Raw genomic sequence first — 22,930 nt, 5'->3', positions numbered from 1 at the left:
TGCAGAAGTGGCACTCAGCTCTAAGTACAGTGCGTTATAATTACATTTCAGCACCACGGACAGCCCCTATTGCCATGACACATTGAGGAGCCTTCATGAACGAAAAACACGCCTTTTAAGCCTAAGTGTAAGTCATTTTTAATGGCAATCTTTTCAGCGTGAGCATTCCTGGAAAGTGACATTCCCAGCACACACATCTATAGTAACCCCAGGTCGCTTTTTCTGAACATTTTTCTTGTATCAGGATCAACAAATGCAGTGAGTAAGCTGGGTTTTCTGCATAGAAAATCTTCATGCTGCTCTAATGGATGTTTTCTGAGATATGAGCCATTACAGCATAAGGTCCAACTAGAACATGACCAGATTCTAATGGAACAGAAACAAGATTCTAGATTTTCTTATAATTCAAAGATACCTTACAAATTTAATGTAACAAATAAAATAAAATATAACATTGTCTGAGGATACCCAAGTATAGGTGGACATTTTGTCTTTCTAAATTTGATCTCCACACTAAGTGGTCAGTGTAGATTGTACAGTATGTTCCAATGAACTTTGTATTACCAAGAGATACTAATAATAGGTTTGTTAAAGGCAAAATGTGTCATATCTGCATCACTAGTGTCACCAAAAGCAAACTACAAAACTAGTGACTTCCCCAGTACTCTGTATTTACTATTGGTTAGACGAACAGACAGTCCCACCCCAAAATCCTGCCATTGCAATTTAGTTTAGCCGGGATGCTCAAACGTTTTGATAGTGCCACAGAACCACACTTTTCGGGGAAATCAACCTATGAATGGCTTTCTTATAAGACACTGCATTTTAAGCTCAAGTTAAGTCAAAGTATTTTTCACACACCATTAACCTCAGTTCCTAACCACACAGAAGGCAGGCTAATTCACAACTGATTTGGAAAACAGTTGGAATACTTAAATTCTATTTTCTCCAATATGATCACACAAGAAGTCGGCATGTTGTTTCTGAAAGTTACAGTATCCTATGATTGGCCACATTATGCCAACTCACTGACAAGTGCCATCTCCTATCAGACATATTTGCATCGGCTCAAGCAGTTAACCTTCCTATGTGGCGCAACCGAAGGGGTTGCATCAGCAGCATGGGAGATCCGGGTTTGCATCCCACATTGAAACCAGGAAGCAATTGCATTCGCGTAATCAGCGACGAGTGTGATTTTGAGGATGCATTTTTACCCTAACATTCAACTTTTAATGCACAAATGTGTTTGGGGTTTGGGTTGGGAAGTACAGTTTTTAATATAAGCGTTGCTCTTCACTGTATTACATCCTGTACAGCTGAAAAACAACTTGCTTTACAAATCACGTTTGGCGGTCCTCCATGGACATTTCACCTGGGAGTGGAGCTCACAGGTGCCCATAAACCCAACAACGCTTACCGCTTTGGCCACCGGGGGCAGTGTTTTAAATTTCGGTAAAGAAAAATCAACTAAGTGTCAGTTTAGGCTTGTGTGAACCCACAAACTTTTGTTCTGTATGCAGTGTTTGATTGTGTAATAATTCAAGCAAAACTATGCACATCTGTGTACCATGAGAATGTCATGGTTGCACAGGGTAGAGTCACATACACATGAGTTTGCATGAGGACGATACCTCAACTCTAGTTAGCGTTTGGTTGTCAAGGAGATTGTCTGACTCTATGAGCAGCACTGAGCCAAGTACATGGTGTACTCTAATTCATCAGACATGCATTCCCAGTCCTCTTTACCTCTATCAAATTACATTTATTTTTTTCATCTTGCACTGTTTTTCTATCTGACAGCACAAGTACAGTGAACTACATTTGGAAACTCCTTTTTATTGTTAATGTGATATGTAAGCAGAAGCAAAAAGCAAAACATTACCAAAGAGCATTAAAAGTAGAAAGTGAATACAGATAGAGTAACTTTTAAACTTTTGATACACTGATATTGAATATTCAAAAACCAAGTGGATGGCAAAAACAATAAACATACCAAAGGCTAGTTAAGCAATTACTTATTTTGTATAATTTACTAAAGCTGAAACTAGAGTTGTGAAATGTTTCAATACGTTGTCTAATGCACTGTATTTACTATTTACAGCCTCTTTGTCAATCAAAAAAGCAGATGCACAGTAGATTATGTTCCATTGGAAGAGCTTCATTTTATCTTAATAACGAAAATACGATAAATATTTGCGTCTTGTTTATGATCCTCCCTCTTGTGACAACGCATGTTTCCTATTGGGCAGTGTCAAAATGTCCCTACAATGTTCCAGCGCGCCAAAGAATCCATCACCAGTCTCTGCTTGCGCTTTTGCGCAAAGGACATGGACTTTAACGCTTCACTCTCTCTCTCGATTCTTATACGCATCAGCTGCGCTCAGCAGCTCACATGATCCCCAAATGAACACACGCTCTCACGGATCGTCCAACATACAATGGATTAACAGGAAAGACATGAATGTCCGCACAGAGGACGGCATAAGCCTGTGCCAAAGGGCTCTCCAGATAGTAACGGAGCTATGCCTCGCCGGGCACGTCGATCGGGAGAAATGCGCGGATATATTTCCACTGGAGAGCAACATACCAGGTAAAGGGAATTCAGGTAAATTTAACTTAAATAACGTTATTCTACTTTTTCTTTGATGAAGTTGTTCTTTGTGCTAGAAAGTTAACGTGCAACTTTTTGACAAGAACAAGTACGTGTAAAGTCAAAGAAGACTACTTAAAGTATGAAAAGTCTGTCTCACATTCCATGGACACAGAAAGATTCGTTGTAACATATATTGCCGAAATTTAGACATCGCACGAGCAGACATTTCCCACCTGTAACTTACAAGTGCGCAACAGGTCGTAAGTGGCAAATGTATTCATTTTCTATATTGAAACTCTTAAAACTCGCGTATTTTATTTTTTCAAAAGTATGTGGAGAGGTCACGCGATAGAGTAACGCAGTGCATGCAATTATTATTTGTTGCATTGTGCAGTGCATTAAGCATCTGAACCTGTCGCATTATATATATATATATATTCACCAAAGTGGCATTCAACTGATCACAATGTATAGTCAGGACATTAACAACGTGAAAAATTACTATTACAATTTGAAAAAAAAAAATCAGAACTTCTTAAACTACTTCAAAGAGATCTCATCCAAAAATCCTCCATGTGCAGCAATGACAGCTTTTCAGATCCTTAGCATTCTTGCTGTCAGATTGTCCAGATACTCAGGTGACATTTCACCCCACACTTCCTGTAGCACTTGCCATAGATGTGGCTGTCTTGTCGGGCACTTCTCACGCACCTTACAGTCTAGCTGATCCCACAAAAGCTCAATGGGGTTAAGATCCATAACACTCTTTTCCAATAATCTGTTGTCCAATGTCTGTGTTTCTTTGCCCACTCTAACCTTTTCTTTTGGTTTTTCTGTTTCAAAAGTAGATTTTTTTGGCAATTCTTCCCATATGGCCTGCACCCCTGAGTCTTCTCTTTACTGTTGTACATGAAACTGGTGTTGAGCAGGTAGAATTCAATGAAGCTGTCAGCTGAGGAAATGTGAGGCATCTATTTCTCAAACTAGAGACTCTGATGTACTTATCCTCTTGTTTAGTTGGACATCTGACCTTCCACATCTCTTTCTGTCCTTGTTAGAACCAGTTGTCCTTTGTCTTTGAAAACTGTAGTGTACACCTTTGTATGAAATCTTCAGTTTTTTGGCAATTTCAAGCATTGTATAGCCTTCATTCCTCAAAACAATGATTGACTGACGAGTTTCTAGAGAAAGCTGTTTCTTTTTTTTTACCATTTTTTAACTAATATTGACCTTAAGACATGCCAGTCTATTGTATACTGTGGCAACTCGAAAACAAACACAAAGACAATGTTAAGCTTCATTTAACGAACCAAATAACTTTCAACTGTGTTTGATATAATGGCAAGTGATTTTCTAGTACCAAATGAGCAATTTAGCATGATTACTCAAGGATAAGGTGTTGAAGTGATGGCTGCTGGGAATGGGGCCTGTCTAGATTTGATCATAAATGACTTTTTTCAAATAGTGATGGTGCTGTTTTTTTACATCAGTAATGTCCTGACTATACTTTGTGATCAGCTGAATGCCACTTTGGTGAATTAAAGTACCAATTTCCTTCCAAAACAGCAAAATCTGTACATTATTCCAAACTTTTGGCCGCCAGTGTATATATAAATAAATAATTAAAATAATTTTATCCAATAACCAATGCTACAGCACAAGTTTGATGAATGCATGTGAACTGACTTACTACACATTATATTTTTTTTATTAATGTCATCCAGATAATTTTCTTTGGACCACTGAAAGGGGAGCGAAATGACTCTGAGCTCTGCTTTACTAAAAGGCATTTCAGTCTTCTTTTTCTTATACCTTGCACTCTCTCTCTCTCTCTCTCTCTCTCTCTCTCTCTCTCTCTCTCTCTCTCTCTTCTCCTGTTTGTCTGTCATGCAACATTTCTCTCTGTCTGCCTGTCTGTTCTTCATTATCTTTCTCTCACCTTCTGTTCTCCATAATTCCCACTCTCCTTTCAACACTCTACCCTTTCTTCCTCTTTCAAATCTTCATATACGTTCCCCATCCCTCTCTTTGCTCGCTTCCATTTCTCTTGTTGCCTGTAGACATCTCTGTAAGTCTCCTAGCTGTGGTTGTAGGTTTCTGTGGGCTGGCCCTTTTGGTAGTCTCTCTCTTTGTCTTTTGGAAGCTGTGCTGGCCCATTTGGAGAAGCAAGGCACTCTCGACCAATGCTGACAACTGCCCCCAGGGGGTGCTACCTGAGGCACCCCCGGCCCTGCCTCTGGTGTCTCGTTCTGTTTCTCCTCATCCTGATTCCAAGGCAGTTGCAATTGCAGGAAGACAGCTATCGCAACACCAGCAGGAGGATGAGGATGAGAAGAAAAGAAAGGTGCCGGAGGTAAAGGTAAACGGCCGCAGCTCAGTTAAGCTTCTGGAGGCAGCCATGAAGATCAGTCAGACGTCACCAGACATCCCTGCTGAGGTGCAGCAGGCTCTGCGTGATCGTCTGAGCAAGCAGGCCAAGATCCAGCGGCAGACTACCGAACCTACCTCTTCCTCCAGGTAAAATACACCTCTGAGTGTCATACTCCTGCCTTTTACATACATTACATTACATTTTAAGGTACACTTCACTATGGTTCTCTAATATGATTGGACAAATGGCGTTCCAAGACTGCTGTTAGGTATAACAACACTTTATGTATTACCCTGCTTGTCTGTGTTTGCGGTGTTTCAGACAGGCTGTCAGTCTGTACACTGCTTGGTGACACACAATGGTTAAGCCAGCTTTGGCTTTGTTTGGAACAATTTTTGTTAGCAGAGCAAAAATATAAAAAATAACTGGCCATATTGTGTCTAATACTGTATGTAAGTTACTCGAAACTACCTTATTGTTTGTAGAATTGTTGTATAAAAGCAATATCACACTATATATACCCATACTGCGTAATTCTATCAGTTAGTTAGATGATATCTATTCATGGCTCTGGAAATCTACTATTTGACAACTTGATTGCCCATTGAGTGACACTATAGAAGAGGGATAATAATTTCATTACTACCACTTGAGTAAATAACTCAAACAGATAATCGCTGAACATATACTTACTGAAAAATAGTTTAATTTTGAGGTGGTGCTCATGAAGGACTGCACTTATGGATTGATTAATACTGAATGATTTGTGATCAGTGTGCGCCTTTGAATGCAGCAAATGATAGAGAAGCTGTTTTTCATTGATGAGATATACATATTTATGCTTTTCCAGGTAGCAATAAGACTGCCAGACCCAAGCCAATGCACAGTTATAAGAGAATAACCAATAAATAGATTAACTGCTACAAAGATGTGGGATATACCATCTGCATATACATATAAGTATATCTATATAAAATTCTAGATGGCACAGAAACTTTATATGATAAACAATCCAGAGGTGCATATAGGCTAATACATTTTTTTTTCATATGTTTGGCATTATAAAAAGGGAAATAATTAATAGGAAAATAGGGACTATTGAGATACTGTATGTTACAGGACTTTGAAATAATTCTATATTTTATAAATTCTGTGCTAATATTATCACAGCTCCCTTATTTTCACTAATTTACCTCTGGTTGACAGGGTAATGGCATGTCTCCTGGTTTTTGCATACGCCCATTAATCACTACAGCTCACCAATCAGAGCCCTAGAGTCGCATTGCCATGGCAACAGCATTAAATGACCCTAGCAATTAAACAATCAGCTCTTCTTCTCTTTGTTTCACGCAGCACCATGTCAAAAGCAAACAGGGATGTAATTATTGTTGCCACACAGTGGAACTGACTCACTGCGACTGTTTGTCCGACTAGGGAAGTGGTGAACTGCTGTGTTCGGTTCCTCGTGGAATCCATTATTGACTTGACACAGAACTGACATTATGACTTTGATGCAGTGTAACAAACGAGCTGTCCTTCTCATAAATTACCTGTTAATAGGGTACACAAAAAGGCCAAATGAAGCTGCTTAAAGGTTAATGTGAAAGACAGTTTGGGTGTTCCTGGGTTGGCACCTTTTGCTGATTCCTTATTCCATTTATTTCCTCTGTTATTTCTTTAATGTTAACTTTGACTATGTCTAAATTCTTTCTGGAAGTACACTCAACACGTGAATTTTTTTTCACTCCCAATTTGTTTTTGTTTTTTTTAATCGGAAGATATGCCATGCGAGAATAGCATAACATCTCCAAGAAACATAATTTACACATCTTTAAGTTGTCCCAAACCCACATGACTTTCTTTCCCTCGTAGAACACAAAAGGAGATGTTAAGCAGAATGACAGCCTCAGTCACTATTCATTGTAATTGTAAAAGATACATTGAAAGTGAATGGTGACTGAGGGTAACATACAGTACTGACTAACATCTCCTTTTGTGTACCACTGAAGAAAGAAAGGAGTACAGTTTGGGGGGGGGGGGGGGGGTTGATTCAATTATGACAGAACTAACATTTTTGGGTGAACTATCCCTTTAATAATAGTCTGAAATATGGAATGTATCTTTGAAATGGTCATTTCACAGTAGCTTGATCACTAAAGTGAGATGAACGATGCACAGATGCCAAAGTGTTGCTTAGATTGGGTATGAACTGGGCAGCTATTTAATTTTTGCTGACAAGAATTACTAAAATAAAATAATAATAATAATAATGCACTATATTGCTTTGAAGGATATATGCTTTCAGTTTTCTGGGGAAGGAAATGAAGATATAAGAATTTTATATACAGTATCTCCAGGATACGATTTGCAATCACAACACATTCAATGAAAAAACAAAAAAACAAAAAAACAAACATTAATTTTACACATATATTAAATACAAATACCCATTAAATGCTAAAGGAGAGATGTGACCCTTTTGTACATTAGCTGAAATTCAAGTCAGTTTCTAATATCTCTTGTAGGTCAATATGTAGAGTGCTATAATCAAAACCTTTTACTGAAGTATGTACATTGCTTACTTCCTATTTATTCAACAATCCACTAACACAGATGTGTTATGATATCCATGCCTTAAAAATTAGTTTCCTTTTGCTGTAATACGACAAAACAAAATTTTCAGATTACATCTCATGAACTAAAACCAAGTTGTCGTCTCAGCTCAAATGACTTGAAAGAATAGTTTGTTCACATCAAGCAGTCAGTCATTAGTGGATTCGACAACAGGTGTCTGACTGTTGACGTTTGCACTGATAAGACCTCAACTTTTCCCTTGCCTCCTCCTCCTTATGCAATATTCATTCTCTTCTAAGAAAGAGTAGAAATACAAATTCTGAATTCTGACTCATTCAGAATTGTTGGCAAGATACAGTATCTCAGAAACACAGCCATCAAACACTGGATTTAAAAAGAAGCCTTCTTAAAAATCTGAAGAAATCGTAATTACTCTATCTCTTAAATGTATATAATTGCATTGTGCTGGGGTGTTTTTGCAAATTGCAGGGCACAATGTGCAGGAAACATTTTTAGGTAACAAAGAGGGGTTAGACAAATTTGAGAGAGATAGACTGATTGACAGTGATAAGGAGAGATCAAGCAAGACAAACAAAAAACAGAAGATTGTGTGGAAAAAAGAATAAAGAATGTAAACCACAGAACTGTACCACATTTTAATACCATTAGTCTATGTTCAATTGCTTAATCCATTAAGTTTTTTTTTTTTTTTTTTTTGGAACACACTGTCATTGTCATATGTTTGTTGTCATCTTCCAAAAGGTGGTAGTTGCTAGGAAACACCAAGGATAAGGAGAGAACTATGGTTTCCTCATAGAATAGGAGTCATGACAAGTATTGGGATTAGGTTTTATGGACTGAAAATCCAGTCCTAACAATTGTGAATAAATATTTTCTGCAACATTCAATTTGCTAAAAGATAGAAACCAAAGAGTTTGACACAGGGCACTCAAGTGCTTGTTGTCCACTGGTTTGTGACAATCTTTACAAGAGAACCTAAGGAGTTAAGACACTATTTGTTTTAAATAATTATCAACAAATGTTCTTCTTCGTTCTTCTTTTCAAGGCACAATTCTTTCCGCCGACACCTGCCACGGCAGATGAATGTGACCAGCGTGGATTTCCCCATGGATACTCTACCTGTGCGGCAGTCTTCTACGGTCAGTATTGGCCGTATCAAACCTGAGCTTTACAAGCAGAAGTCAGTGGACTCTGAAGACGGGGCCAAGGAGCCGGTGGAAACCTGTGGCAAGCTGAGCTTCGCCCTCAGCTACGACTATGAGGAGCAGGCTCTTGTGGTTCGCATTCTAAAGGCCCTGGATCTGCCTGCTAAGGACTTCACAGGCACCTCCGACCCCTACGTGAAGATCTACCTGCTTCCTGAGCGCAAAAAGAAGTTTCAGACGAGGGTCCACCGCAAGACGCTCAACCCCACATTTGATGAGGTGTTCTACTTCTCTGTGGAGTACAGTGAGCTGTGCAATCGCAAGTTGCACTTCAGTGTGTACGACTTTGACCGCTTCACAAGTCATGACATGATCGGTGAAGTGGTGGTTGATAACCTGTTTGAGCTTTCTGACCTATCACGTGAAGCTGTGGTTTGGAAGGACATCCTTGCTGCCACTACAGTGAGTATGGCATGCTTTTGTCTGGTCATTGACATGCCAATTCAGAAACGAATTGAGAGCTTGTGGAAAGCTACTGAAAGTGGCAAAAGTGCCACCGATATAAAAAAAACAAATCTTCAGTATTGAATTCTTCTGTGTTCTTTTTTTATCTGTTTAGTAAAATTCTATTATAGGCCTAAATATTATTCAGATTCAGGTGTTAATTTTACAGACTTATTACAATAAAGTGATGATAAGCATTAGACAAAAAAGGATGGCACATAGTGTGTTTATAAGTGGTTAGGTGCAATTAAAAATAAATAAATAAATAAATAAATTTAAGTTTAGACAATATTTTGGGTTAAATACAAGTTAAGCTCAATCTTTTATACACTTACAATGGAAGTGAATAGAGCCAATTCTTAAACGTTAAAATACTCACTGTTTTAAAAGTAACAATATGTGTGTTAACATAATTTTAATATGATAAAATCGCTAACTAACATTTTCTGTGTAAAGTAATATCCAAGTTTACAACTTGCCATGACAACGTAACACCATAAACCCTAAAGGACCGTAAAAATGATGATTTAAACAACTTTACATCTCATATAATACACAAGTTTTAACAGAAGAATTAATGTAAACCCTGATTCACTTCCATTGTAAGTATTTCACAAGTGTTGTTGCTTTTTTAAAGGAATAATCAACATTATGCCACAAATGCTGTCGACTGAGCTTAACTTGTATTGAACCCGGAATATTCATTTAATTTCTAACACTGCATCAGTGTGTCAGTAAGTTAATCAGATAGTTATGTTGCATTACTTAGCATAGTTTATATATTGCCTTTATCTCATTGAGACCATAATTTTGGACACATACTCAAGCCAAGAAGGGATACAATTGTTTCATAAGAAGTTGTCAGATACTTCTGTTTCAATCAAATTAAGCTCCACAAAGAAAAATGGAATGCACAAGTGTGAAGACCCTTTCATAGGTCTCATTAACAGATAGATTGATCTGTTATGTAAAGCCTTTGCCAGGTGTGAGGGAGGGCTCATCTCCAAACTGACTCACCCTTTCAGGGCACCCACATACCCCTTCCAAAAATAGACCCAATTGCTAGTTTCCAATGCCGCAGGAAGTATGATTATCAAGCCAGAGCCTTCAAACGGCAGCCATGACTAATCCAACAGGTGTGGAATTGAGTTTGTCCCACTGACATCAGAGCACAATAAAAAAATGTCACCAGTAGCCAATTTCAGAATTACAAGAAAGAAACCTATGCAATTTCCTCCCTTGTATACTATATATATATATATATACAAGGGCGTAAATTGCATAGGAATTGCATAGGTTTCTTTCTTGTAGTTCTGAAATTGGCTACTGGTGACATTTCTGGATTGTTTTTTTTTTTTTTTGCATTAATTTTTTGTATTGGCTCCTTAATCTTATTGGGTCCCGTGATACTGTAGCCCACTCAAAAATTATGCCTCAGTAAATATATCATGGCTTATGTAACCGCCACAGTCGTGTTGTTTCTGAGGGAATTTTAAGGACAACTATGCCAACTCTCTGGGATTTTTCGAGGCTAACATTTGTGGAAGTAGTGAACATATGGGTGCCAAATACATGATAACTGACAAATATGTTTGTGCTATGGCACTGCTCTATAATAGATATTACATACATATATTATTTTGTCTGTTGTTTAAAAATTAAGATCCAAACTTTTTCATGCAACAAGTAAAATCAGACAGAAGCATTTTAATGTACAATAAAGAATATGAAAAACTGTATAGTACTTTTGTAACTTGGCATAAAAAAGTGTTTACTCTTTGATAATATCTGCTTCCAATACTGGCCATTTCAGACCAATAACAATAATTTTAAAAAATTAACCTGGCCTGAGGTAGTTCTATAAAAAGTTTTGTGTACTTAAAAGCTTTTGCTGTGTTTTCTCCATAGACCTGGAATATTAACCCCCAGTAAAAATGGTAGTCTGTGTACAATTTTGACCTTTTGTCATGTATTATTACATAAAGAATTCTTCTATTACTAGAGATTCTTTAGAGGTGAAAGACATCTTGCCAATCACACTCACCTCACTTACAATGACTCCCACTGCCTTTCTGCTACAAAAACTAAATGAGTGGTGACAGCATTTTATTCTTATTCTTGTTGAGCTTTGCTTGGGTGAGTCATTCCTGTTTGGAAAATGTAATCTTCTCCTCCTCCTTGTTTGACGCATCAGTCTTTTTCAGGCTCATTAATTTCCTGATTGTTTTGTTTTCCTCATGTTTAATCATTTTGTTGTTGTTCTTCTTGTTGTTTGGTTGATGGGGACATGCGATTTTGTTACTGTCATGTTGCTTATGTTCTGATGTTATTGTCTTTTTGCTCCCCTTTTGTTAATGTTTGGATCACTCTTGCGTTGTTTTCTTCTCATTCTCTTCACTGACTATTGCTTTCCCTTGTAGCTACAATTCAAAATGATTGATTAGCAGGTTAGCAAAGGCAGTGGAGAGGTTTCAACATGTTTTGCTCAGTTATGAGAGTATTACAACAGCCCCGTAGGGATAAAACTGACTCTTAGAAGCAGACCAGCTGCTCTATGGCTCCCGACTGTGGAAAGAGGCTAGTAACTCTCAATTCCCAAAATAGTCAGATCCATAGATTGTAGCCTTGCTCTGTTGTGCTTCTGACTGCACACTGAAACCCTCTATTTTGCCTTTAGTTGACATTTGAAGGTCTAATTTTGTTCTCTAATTTGGAGAAAATTGCCACTTTTGTACAAGGCCAGTCAGCTCTGAAGGAGGGGAAGTTGGGGAGTCAAAACAGGAAGAGTATTATTACCCCAAAAAGATTTGTGAATTGTTGCGGTCAGACATTAAACTACTAGAACCACTAGAATTCGTGACTCCTGAACTTGACTTGCAGCTCTCTGTATTCACTGCAGTGGCGGATTTAGGCATGGGCGCCATGGGCAGTTGCCCAGGCACCCACACAGACACCACCCAACCCCCGTCAGCAACTTTGGGAGCGTGTTGAAGTGGGTTTCGTCCAAGGCGCCATACAATACCTCGCCCCCCCCCACCAGTCAACAACTTCCGGGGCGTGTAGAAGCAGGTATCGCCCAGGGCGCCATACAAGCTAGAACCACTACTGATTTACCACTTGTACTGTGGATAATGAGAACAGTCAGAGGAGGGGGTAGGGTGTGACAGAGAGACTGTTGATGTCAACGTAGGTACCATTACAACTATATATAATACCGTTTGATATGTAATCAATGGTATTGAAGAACTAGCATGTGCTTTGGAAGGCTGAATAATAATCTGATAGACCTGGTACAAGACATTGAAAGGTTTGAAATTTAGAAACACTAACTTACCAGTACAACAGATGTTACGTATGAAGTGTAAGTTTGTTATGTAATCTGTTTTGAATGTTTACTTGGACAGATTAATCACTATATTCAGCATGTCTTTGAAAGATTAATCGATGTAAATTAGTGAATCCTGTACTAAGAAGCTGTGAATACACTGGCCTTTTAGAATAAACGTTAATGCCTCTGCAAAGCTAATTAAGGTAAGGGGAGCTATTTGTCTTATTCAAAACTGGTTTATAATCACACAAGAACAAGCCACCCAAACCATACAGTATGTTCCACAGTAAAACCTCCACACAGGCCATAACAGCTGTTATGAAAGTCTTCTTGAAACAGCTCACTTTCTGAGAAGAGTAATATTTCTGTTCACAACAATATAGTTGTTTCTGAGTCCCTGACTTTCTGCTCTTTAGATCTAATAAAGAGTAAAGCTTTGTTTAAACCTGATGAGCATACATTTGGTCCAATATCTCCCAAGCTAGGTCTGAGTTGTCATTGAAAAGGCAAAAAAAAAAAGTCTATTTAGAGTGTCAGTCAATAAAGGTTTTGTTTGTAGTCTTTTCAAGGGTTCTCTGGAGAGACTCTGAAGAGAAAATCATCTTACAATATTTGCTGAAATGTGAGATTTTCCTCCAAAATCATTTAATCAATAACTTGCAATGCTATTTTAGCACACTGCAGTACAGACAATAACAAATTCTATTGGTTGATCAAATCTAGGGACAATATATGCAACTGCAGTATTTCTTTTTTCTTTCTTTCTTTCTTTCTTTCTTTCTTTCTTTCTTTCTCTCAGGAGAGTGTGGATCTGGGTGAAATCATGTACTCCCTTTGCTATCTTCCCACGGCTGGACGCATGACACTTACCGTCATCAAATGTCGTAATCTAAAAGCCATGGACATAACTGGCTACTCAGGTCAGTGTTAAGACAGCCAAAAAATGCAAGTAATGCTATTTTGTTCTGTGCATAAGATATCACAGTGATCAATATACTGAATGAACAAAGCAGTTGAGTGGCATTTTTATATTTGTTTTGGACCTGCAAAGCTCTAAAACGGTTTCACAATATGTTTCTGTACTCAGATCCATACGTTAAAGTCTCCCTCATATGTGATGGCCGGAGACTTAAGAAGCGGAAGACGACCACCAAAAAGAACACACTCAACCCTGTCTATAACGAGGCCATCATTTTCGACATACCACCTGAGAATGTGGAGCAGGTCAGCCTGTCAATCATGGTGATGGATTATGACAGGTCAGTTCCTGCCTTTTCAGACATCATAGTCATAGAAAAACAATAGCCATACAAATTTTATACCTGAGTGATGTTAAATACAATTTAATCTGACATGACACAACACTGTTGACATTAAGTCAGATAGCATGCTTGGCAGTTATTATTATTATCCAAATATTTGCAGCAAATAACTTAATCAAGCAGAACTTTCAGTCTGGTCCTGTAAAACCCTGCCGTGAATTTATTAAATTAGCCACAGTCATTTTCTGCATGTAGCTGTGCTGTAATTATCAGCAGATTATGCCATCAAAACATTGCTCAACCATCAAGTACCTGTAGCTAAATATTATATGCAGGTGAATGGAACTGTTTATGCCATGTTCCTGTTGTCTTTGCGTTCAGTGCAGTTAAAGTAAGTTCAATTATAGTACCACTAGTTTCCCTCTGTCTTTGTCTAGTCATTATGTTAAATATGGATGTGAACATCTAGAATGTTCTGAACTACTCATCAGTAAACTGCTTTTATTTTATTTTTTTAAAGAAAGCCCTCTATTCTGTTTCTCTTTCAGAGTTGGACACAATGAAGTGATAGGGGTGTGTAGGGCAGGGCCAGATGCGGAGGGTCTTGGGAGGGACCATTGGAACGAGATGCTAGCTTACCCACGCAAGCCCATCACCCACTGGCATGCACTGAATGAGGTGAGTAGGAAGGGAGTCTGCCAGGCTTTTTGGTGATGACACAATAGAGTTGCAACATTTTGAACATGCTACATCCTCTACAGTTAACAAAAATATTAGATTTTATCTTTCATTTTTGCATGGCTTCAAGAGATGAATCCATGTAACTGTACAATGTTCATTTAGGCCTGGTGTGGTGCTTTTGGACTGATTCTGATTTAAGTAATATTCTGGGTTCAATACAAGTTGAACACAATTGACAGCATTTGTCGCATAATACTGATCACCACAAGAAAAAAAAAGAAAAAAACCCCTTTAAATAAAAAAAGAAAAAAAAAAATATCAATGATACAGTGAGGTACTTACAATGGAAGTGATTGTGTTATTCTGTATAAAAGCACTTAAAGTATTTCTTCTGTTAAAACTTGTGCATTATTTGAGCTGTAAATTAGTAGTTTTTACAGTCGTTTTAGGGTTTTAGGTTTACGGTACCATGTCGTCATGGCAATGAAGTTGTCATATTGGATAAAAATGTACACAAAAATGGTGAGTAGGCGATATTATCATACTAAAATCATGTTAACATGCATATTGTTCATCATGTGACTACACTTTTGAAACAGTTAGTAATTTTACGTTTATGGATTAGCCCATTCACCTCCATTGTAAGATTTTTGCTTTTTTTTTTAAGAAAAGGAGGAAGGTAAATACATTTGTGTGGTAATCAACATTATGCCACAAATTATGTCAATTGATCTTAACTTGCATTTAACCCGGAATATTCTTTTAAGTCTTATATGTCCTAAACTACTTTGTAGTGATATTTTGTTATCATCTGTCTCTGCAGTGGCCAGGAAGAGCATCCAGTTTTGAGAGTCAAGGATCATGTCCATCCCCCAAACCCCAACAGACCCCATAAGAACCAGGAGTTCACACGTTCCTAATTACAAAACACAATTGGTTTGTATGATTAAAAGGGTATGTTTTCTCTAGCTGTAGCTTGTAACACTGCATTTTAATTTAAATATACAGTACTGGTATCCCTGCTACACACACAAACAAGTATCTGAGAGTTTCTCAATAATTTTGCTTTCTTTTTAAACTGGTGCTGAGTTTCTGGGCTCTTAAAACAATAGTTTTCAGGTCACTTTGAAGCTTACAGTGAAATTGTGTGGTAAAACAGGGAAAATTCTTCCTGTTTGACAGCATAATGATGCCATGTCATTTTACTGACACGTGAAATGACAGTGCTTATCATTTCATATTCTTGAGTTTCTGACTAATTTTCTCCTGGTGAAAATATTTGACACATTTGATGCAGGGTTAGGGAAGTAAAAAGAAGGCTTTGAAAAATTTAATCAAGGCTTCTTTGGTATGGAGGTTACAAAGAGTTGTGCTAAACATTAATCAAACAAACATGTGACGAAATTCTAGTGATCTACACTTACAAATTATATCAAGATTGCTACAGTTACTTATCAATCCTCTAAAAAGTCTTTCTTTACATGAAGAATAGTTTAGATTAGTTAGAAAAGAATAGTTACTGGTGTACCACAATGTGCTTTATCCATGGCAGACTGCTCTTTGTGTGTTATGCAGGCTGGATATTCTTTATATGAACTCTGCATTAAAAAACAGAAGAATTGAGAGAGGTTTAATACATATTTGGGTCTAGTTATTTTTCAAAGCATATGTACCAAGTTCTAAATCTATAATTGTAATTATTTGCTTGTTGATTGTTTCTAAATAGGCTTTTTGAATAAAAAAAATTGCTATAGTATACACTGGTGGCCAAAAGTTTGGAATAATGTACAGTGTTTTATCTTATGGAAAGAAATTGGTATATTTATTCACCAAAGTGGCATTCAAACATAGTCAGGACATTACTGATGTAAAAAAAATAAAATAAAAAAAAATAAAACACTAAAATTACTATTTGAAAAAAGTCATTTTTTATAAAATCTAGACAGGCCCCATTTCCAGCAGCCATCACCCCAACACCTTATCCTTGAGTAATCATGCTAAATTGCTAATTTGGTACTAGAAAATCACTTGCTATTATATCAAACACTAAATCTATTTGGTTTGTTAAATGAAGCTTAACATTGTCTTTGTGTTTGTTTTTGAGTTGCCACAGTATGCAATAGACTGGCATGTCTTAAGGTCAATATTAGGTCAAAAATGGCAAAAAAGAAAATGCTTTCCCTAGAAACTCGTCAGTCAATCATTGTTTTGAGGAATGAAGGCTATACAATGCTTGAAATTGCCAAAATAAAACAACTGAAAATTTCATACAAAGGTGTACAATACAGTCTTCAAAGACAAAGGACAACTGGCTCTAACAAGGACAGAAAGAGATGTGGAAGACCAGATGTACAACTAAACATGAGGATAAGTACATCAGAGTCTCTAGTTTGATAAATAAATGCCTCACATGTCCTCAGCTGACAGCTTCATTGAATTCTACCCGCTCAACACCAGTTTCATGTACAACTGTAAATAGAAGACTCAGGGGTGCAGGCCTTTTGGGAAGAACTGCAAAGAAAAAGCCACTTTTGAAACAGAAAAACAAAACAAAAAAAGGTTAAAGTGGGCAAAGAAACACAGACATTGGACAACAGAATACTGGAAAAGAGTGTTATGGATCTTAACCCCATTGAGCTTTTGTGGGATCAGCTAGACTGTAAGGTATGTGAGAAGTGTCCGACGAGACAGCCACATCTATGGCAAGTGCTACAGGAAGTGTGGAGTGAAATGTCACCTGAGTATCTGGACAAACTGACAGCTAGAATGCCAAGGATCTGCAAAGCTGTCATTGCTGCACGTGGAGGATTTTTTTGATGAGAACTCTGAAGTAGTTTAAATTTTTTTTTTAAAATTGTAATAGTAATTTTTCATGTTATTATTGTCCTGACTCTACATTGTGATCAGTTTAATGCTACTTTGGTGAATAAAAGTAACAATTTCTTTCCATAAGAGCAAAATCTGTACATTTTTCCAAACTTTTGGCCACCAGAAGCTATATTGATTTATAGACAATATAAATGTAATAAACAGCATGCAGTGGCCATTCACTTTTAGAATTAAAGAATGTGTTTATCATATCTGAATGTCCCACAGCTGGTGTCTGCACCTCACCATAAAAAAAAATTAATAAAAAAAATCCAATAATAAAATTTATCAAATAGATTGAGAAGCTGGACTTCTAACTTTTCACATCTTCTGCCATGGAAACATGGAGAAAAGTAAACATGAAAATCATACATTATATATATATATATATATATATATATATATATATATATATATATATATAAACAGAGATATAAAAAAAAATTCTATGGATGTAGGCTCCAAAATCTTCTAAAGCCTTGACAAGGCCATTGTTTAGATTGAATGCTTCTAAGAGCTGCCATGATGTGCCAAACTGCCCCAGAATAGACACACTTTTAATTGAACAAATTGAAATCCATTTGAAAGCATAAAAACAATGGATTTTCCAAGATTGTTCTGCGTCAAAACAGCTTATAACTCTTCTGCTAGTATGTGCTGAAAATTATGGTCTAAAGGGACTCACACAGTAGCCAGATGATGTAGCATGTTTTGTTGTTGTTATTGTTTAGAGGGGAGTTTACCTCACTTCAGACCAAACATCTTTAATTATTGATTATTCAAGTTTGATCAATATCAGTATAATATTTTGATGAATTCATATTAAGATATTCAATCTCTTCTAATACATGAAACACTTTCCAAACATTAAATCCTCATATCCATCTTTATTTCATATCTATATAAACAATCATCTAACTTCCTCTCCCTTACTGGTGTATGATTGAATTTTCAATGCCTACAGGCAGACAGTATTAGACGTAGCAGACAACATTTCCTTTACAAAGATTTCTAAAAATCTTGCAAGTGACAAACAGCATTGTGCCTGAAAGAATAAAGAAAATAAATTAACATTTGATGATATCTTGAAAAAATATTTGTCTTTGATACTCGCACAAGGGATAACATGGTTGGAAAGTTGCATGTAATTCTGTTAAGGTGCTATAAATATTTGATCAAATATTAGTGAAATACCCTTTATGCAGTCCCATCTACAGATGACAGGTGAAGGGGAAATCATTGCTGACATGTCATTAATGATGAAAATGAAAAAATTATGAGCATTCTTCTGAGGAGGTCAAGGATGAATTGGTTCAGGATAAAAATGTAATTTTCAATGAATCGATAACATCTAAAGCAATTAAATATTTTTCTTTCTCTCAAGTAAAGAACTGCAAAATGAGAAGAAGCGTGATCATTTGCACAAAATATAGGTACAATTAATTAAATATTTACACATTGTGGTTAATGGATGAACAATATAGAGACAATAGAGCCTGTTGATTAGTTCCTGGTGTGGTTGAATTTTGTTGTATATTTGCAGAGAATTATTCATTGTGTGAAATCATCCTGTTCATTGGAATAGAAATAATATGGTACACCACTATAATTGCACACCTACTGTATCTTTTTACAGTTGGACCTTTAAGACTGGGTCTGGGTCTAAGTAATAATGCAATCAAACATGGCAATTACACAAATGGCTGTGTACTGTTAACTTTGATTTGCACATTAAGACAGTGCTTGTGCCCAAGAGCTCGGTCAGAGTAATAAAACAAAGATAATGTATTCTTGTAGCATGCTGATACCAGTACCTAGACTTGATAGATATCATTTAGAAATGTAGACTCCTATTACTCCTCAGAGTTATTATTTTTATTTTGTTTAGATTTGCCAGTGCTGACGTGTATATATATATATATATATATATATATATATATATATATATATATAGTACTTGAAAATTTCTTTAACAACTGTTATCTTGTTAAAGTGCATTTCTATGGATTGTTTGGTGGTGATTTGTACTATGGGCTTGTGATCATGAATAACTTTTTGCATACACAACTTGCATATACCGTATTGTGTAATGGCTTCTCAAAATGTAAACCTGTTTTGATTAACATTCTACTTCCTGAGATTACTTTTTGTTGAGCTATTGATGAATTGCTTCTTAGTAAAACAGTAATTCTTTGTCATACTTGCACCTGACAACAAACATGATTGCTATATGTTGTTATGATGTGTACAGTTTGTGATAACTTTTGTAAAAAATAAATGCTGGAAATATTTGAAATATAATTTTACTGGATGTATCAAATGTATTTTAACTAAATAAACTGAACTGTCAGTGTATTTTGCAAAGTGTTGTATATTACATTTATTTGCTGCATAAAGTTTTAGAAGTAAAGCTGAAAAACTGAAAAACATACACTTAGCTGGATGAATGTCACATCTAAATGTGTAACAGTTTTTACACAGAAAATTTGCAACTATAATTTCTGGTCTCTGAAACAGAAATTCCAAGCAAAATACAGTACTGTTATCAGAATATTCTGATTTGTTTTGAACCTGATGTCTACTGTATGTGTCGCGTCTGTGTCAATTACAATAGACAATATTAGGAGGATGTAACACCATTGTCTTTACATAGAGTTAAATTTTTTTGGATAAACCAAGGAACATTGCAACTGTAGGGTAGGTAGTCACATTTGGTTGCATATTAAATTGAAAGATAACCTTTCTATATTTCTATAATATACCTAACATGCAGAATTAACAAACAACGTTGGGTTTTTCTCACTATAACAACCCAGTCTGATTGTTTTCTGATTTTTCTGATTACATTATGGAAATTCCAAGCTGAGATCTTTGTCTTTTGCATTTCACAGATATTTTGGCTTAACAATCTCTGCAATGGTAAGTGAACTGAAAGGTCCTGAAAAGGTCCATTAAGCATACAAGATTGATATGGTACTTTCAGAATGGAAAATGGACATGTCTTTCACATAGTGGCAACCAAAGGTGAAAAGCTCTGCAGTCTCCATTTTTCAGACAATTTACTGTACTTAATGGCATCACACTGTTCAGATGTAATTAGGCTTTCTTGATATTTAATAATTAATGACACAGACAGAGTGGGAGAGAAAGAGAGAAGAGAAAAAGAGATTTTGAGCCATTTAAGGACATGAAAGGTAAAGAATATCAGCAGTCTGACAAGTGCCTCTGATGTGATCTCATTTTAGTGAAAAAATGGTTCCTTAATATGATGTTGCAGCCCTTTTCTGTGTCCCATCGTGCTGGAATAAAACATCTCAGCATTAATTGGCTCTGAAGGAGAAACTGTGAACATTTTGAGATATGTGCGTTTGACCCACATCAAGGCAGAGTTAAACAAGAGACCAGAGCCGAATGCCCAACAGAGGAGATAGAAGCACCAACCATCATTGAAGATGATGCATGTACTGAAGAGCAAACAACATGCTTGACACAAAAAGAGATGCTGCTCAAAAGAGGGGATGCTTTCTATCTTACCTCTGAGCCTTTAAGTGCTGATAGGCGCCTCATCAAAAGCCTGGTGCACCTAAGAAAACCTTGATCAGACTAACAGGCAACAAACATTTCCTTCATCTCTGTGGATATCAAAGAGTCCTCTACCTCAGTGGACAGCAATCCATTCAATCTGCTGTGGAGAGAAATGACAGAAAACCAGTTGGTTCTAATTTTGAGCTTATAACTTGTTACCATGAGCTATGAACTGTGAACACAACATAGTCCTGAGGTGTGTACGGTGTGTTTAACAATGAAAACATTACATACAGAATGTTTATTTCTTAGCAATATGTGCAACAAATCTCCTTTTGTTACAACAAGGCATTAGATTCCCCTTGGTTTGGTTTCTGTGTACTGTTATCATCATCACTGAGGTTTGCACTTGATTGACAGAACACAAATAATACAAGCTTTTAGCTCAGAGAACATCCTATCACATCTTAGGCAAAATGTCATATTCACATAGGCAGCAGACTTGTAGGGGAGATCTCTATTTTCACTGTTCCTCTGTTATAAATTATCTTTCTTCCAGCAGGTTTGGAAAGTCTGACATGTAATGTTGGATTTTGGCCAACAAACTGATTGGTAACACACATGTATTTCCTGAAATTGAATAGATCATAATTAAGTGCAGAGTCTTTCTTCTAAACTGTAATTTGTAGCTGCAGAGTGACAATTACATCACCTGTTGGCTGGATGAAATTAATAATGAACTACCTAAACAGGTGTTCATCAATGATTCCAGCAGTCATGATAAGCATTGGAGGAACAATTTTAGGCAAGAGTCATTATAGTGCACTCTTGGATTCCATGATAAAGGAATGATTGGACATCGGGGGCCAAAGCTCTTGTGTGAGCTGTTTTGCATCTTGTAAAATCTACAGTGCATTTATTCTCCTTAGACAGAGCCTGCAGGGCCAGCATGTGTGAATGTGTTCATCTTGTCAGTTTAATTGTTGAACTGTCACTCACAACAAGGCAACAATGGTCCATTTATATTGCCCCAGGCTAATGTCCGACATGCTCCAGCCATTTCTGGAGACTAGTGCAAGACGTTACACAAGGCAGAGATGAGCATGTACAACTTGTGCCTTACTGGTCTTATTGAGATTTGAAAGTGTGATTTTGTGATTACAGTCATGCTAATGGAAATTGAATAGATCCTTTAACCATAATTCAGGATTTAGAGTAAAAGCCCATTTTGTGTGTGTGTGTGTGTGTGTGTGTGTGTGTGTGTGTGTGTGTGTGTGTGTTTTAAGGTAACAGTCCATTTGATTTTAAACAAGTTAGAATTTTTATCGGGTAGACATCTGGAGGGTTTGATTGATCCACTTTGATACAGAGTGACTTAATTTTGGATATTAAAGTAAAAGCTTTATAATAGTTTTTTCTCCCTCTTGGACAATGAGACATTTTCTTCAAAGTTACTAAAACACAGTCATAGCTATTTCACAATGAGTATGATCAGGTCTGTGATTAGGCCTTAATGGCATCTATTAGCATGCCAGGTGGTAGCAGTCAACTGCCCTACTATGGTTCAGGTAAAGACTTGTCAGCCCAGGTTAAAAAATGCCCTTCAAAACTCCTAACTTACAGTAATGTACATGTCTGAACAAAAACAGAGGAATATGAACAAATGCTCTCAAGGCTTGATTTGTTTGGTAGATTGTACATACTGGTGTTTTCATAGCAAGAGAGAATGTCTCGGTTACTGTCATAACCTCCATTCCCTGATGGAGGGAATGAGACGTTGTGTCGATGTAGTGACACTAGGAGGTCGCCCTTGGGAGCCCCAAACCTCTGATCTTTGAGAAAAGGCCAATGGGAATTGGCGAGTGGAATTTGCATGCCACTCCCCCGGACATGCGGGTATAAAATTAGCTGGCTTGCAACCACTCATTCAGGTTTTGTGCTGAGGAGCCGAGACAAGGTCCCGTCCATTTCAGCGGGTAGTTCAGTGTTGTGGAAGGAGGGACACAAAGTCTCGTTCCCTCCATCAGGGAACGGAGGTTACGACAGTAACCGAGATGT

The 22,930-nt window shown here is 37.0% G+C and overlaps 1 protein-coding gene across 5 annotated transcripts; it reads left to right on the top strand.

Moving 5' to 3' along the window:
* The first annotated feature begins 2,442 nt into the window (after positions 1-2,442).
* syt10 (synaptotagmin X) lies at positions 2,443-17,579 on the top strand. Of its 5 annotated transcripts, none has more exons than XM_051690488.1 (8): positions 2,443-2,605; positions 4,654-4,844; positions 4,911-5,110; positions 8,605-9,166; positions 13,336-13,456; positions 13,624-13,795; positions 14,347-14,476; positions 15,303-17,579. In XM_051690488.1, exons 1-8 carry the CDS (start codon positions 2,458-2,460, stop codon positions 15,372-15,374), a joined length of 1,596 nt encoding a protein of 531 aa, XP_051546448.1. In that variant the 5' UTR covers positions 2,443-2,457; the 3' UTR covers positions 15,375-17,579. The 5 variants fall into 5 exon arrangements, with proteins under 5 accessions (XP_051546448.1, XP_051546447.1, XP_051546450.1 ...); XM_051690487.1 differs by having other exon boundaries at positions 4,908-5,110; XM_051690489.1 differs by having other exon boundaries at positions 2,458-2,605; positions 4,654-4,799; positions 4,893-5,110.
* The last annotated feature ends 5,351 nt before the right edge of the window (positions 17,580-22,930 follow it).

The sequence above is a fragment of the Myxocyprinus asiaticus genome, chromosome 47 (assembly GCF_019703515.2).
Source record: "Myxocyprinus asiaticus isolate MX2 ecotype Aquarium Trade chromosome 47, UBuf_Myxa_2, whole genome shotgun sequence".
NCBI classification, from domain to species: Eukaryota; Metazoa; Chordata; class Actinopteri; order Cypriniformes; family Catostomidae; genus Myxocyprinus; species Myxocyprinus asiaticus.
This window is presented reverse-complemented; position numbering and strand designations above follow the sequence as displayed.

Coding starts and splice junctions, on each gene's coding strand:
- syt10 (XM_051690486.1), top strand. CDS start 2,458: ATGAATGTCCGCACAGAGGACGGCATAAGCCTGTGCCAAAGGGCTCTC. Junction 2,606..4,653: donor ACCAGGTAAAGGGAATTCAG/GTAAATTTAACT, acceptor TGTTGCCTGTAG/ACATCTCTGTAAGTCTCCTA. Junction 5,111..8,604: donor GAACCTACCTCTTCCTCCAG/GTAAAATACACC, acceptor CTTCTTTTCAAG/GCACAATTCTTTCCGCCGAC.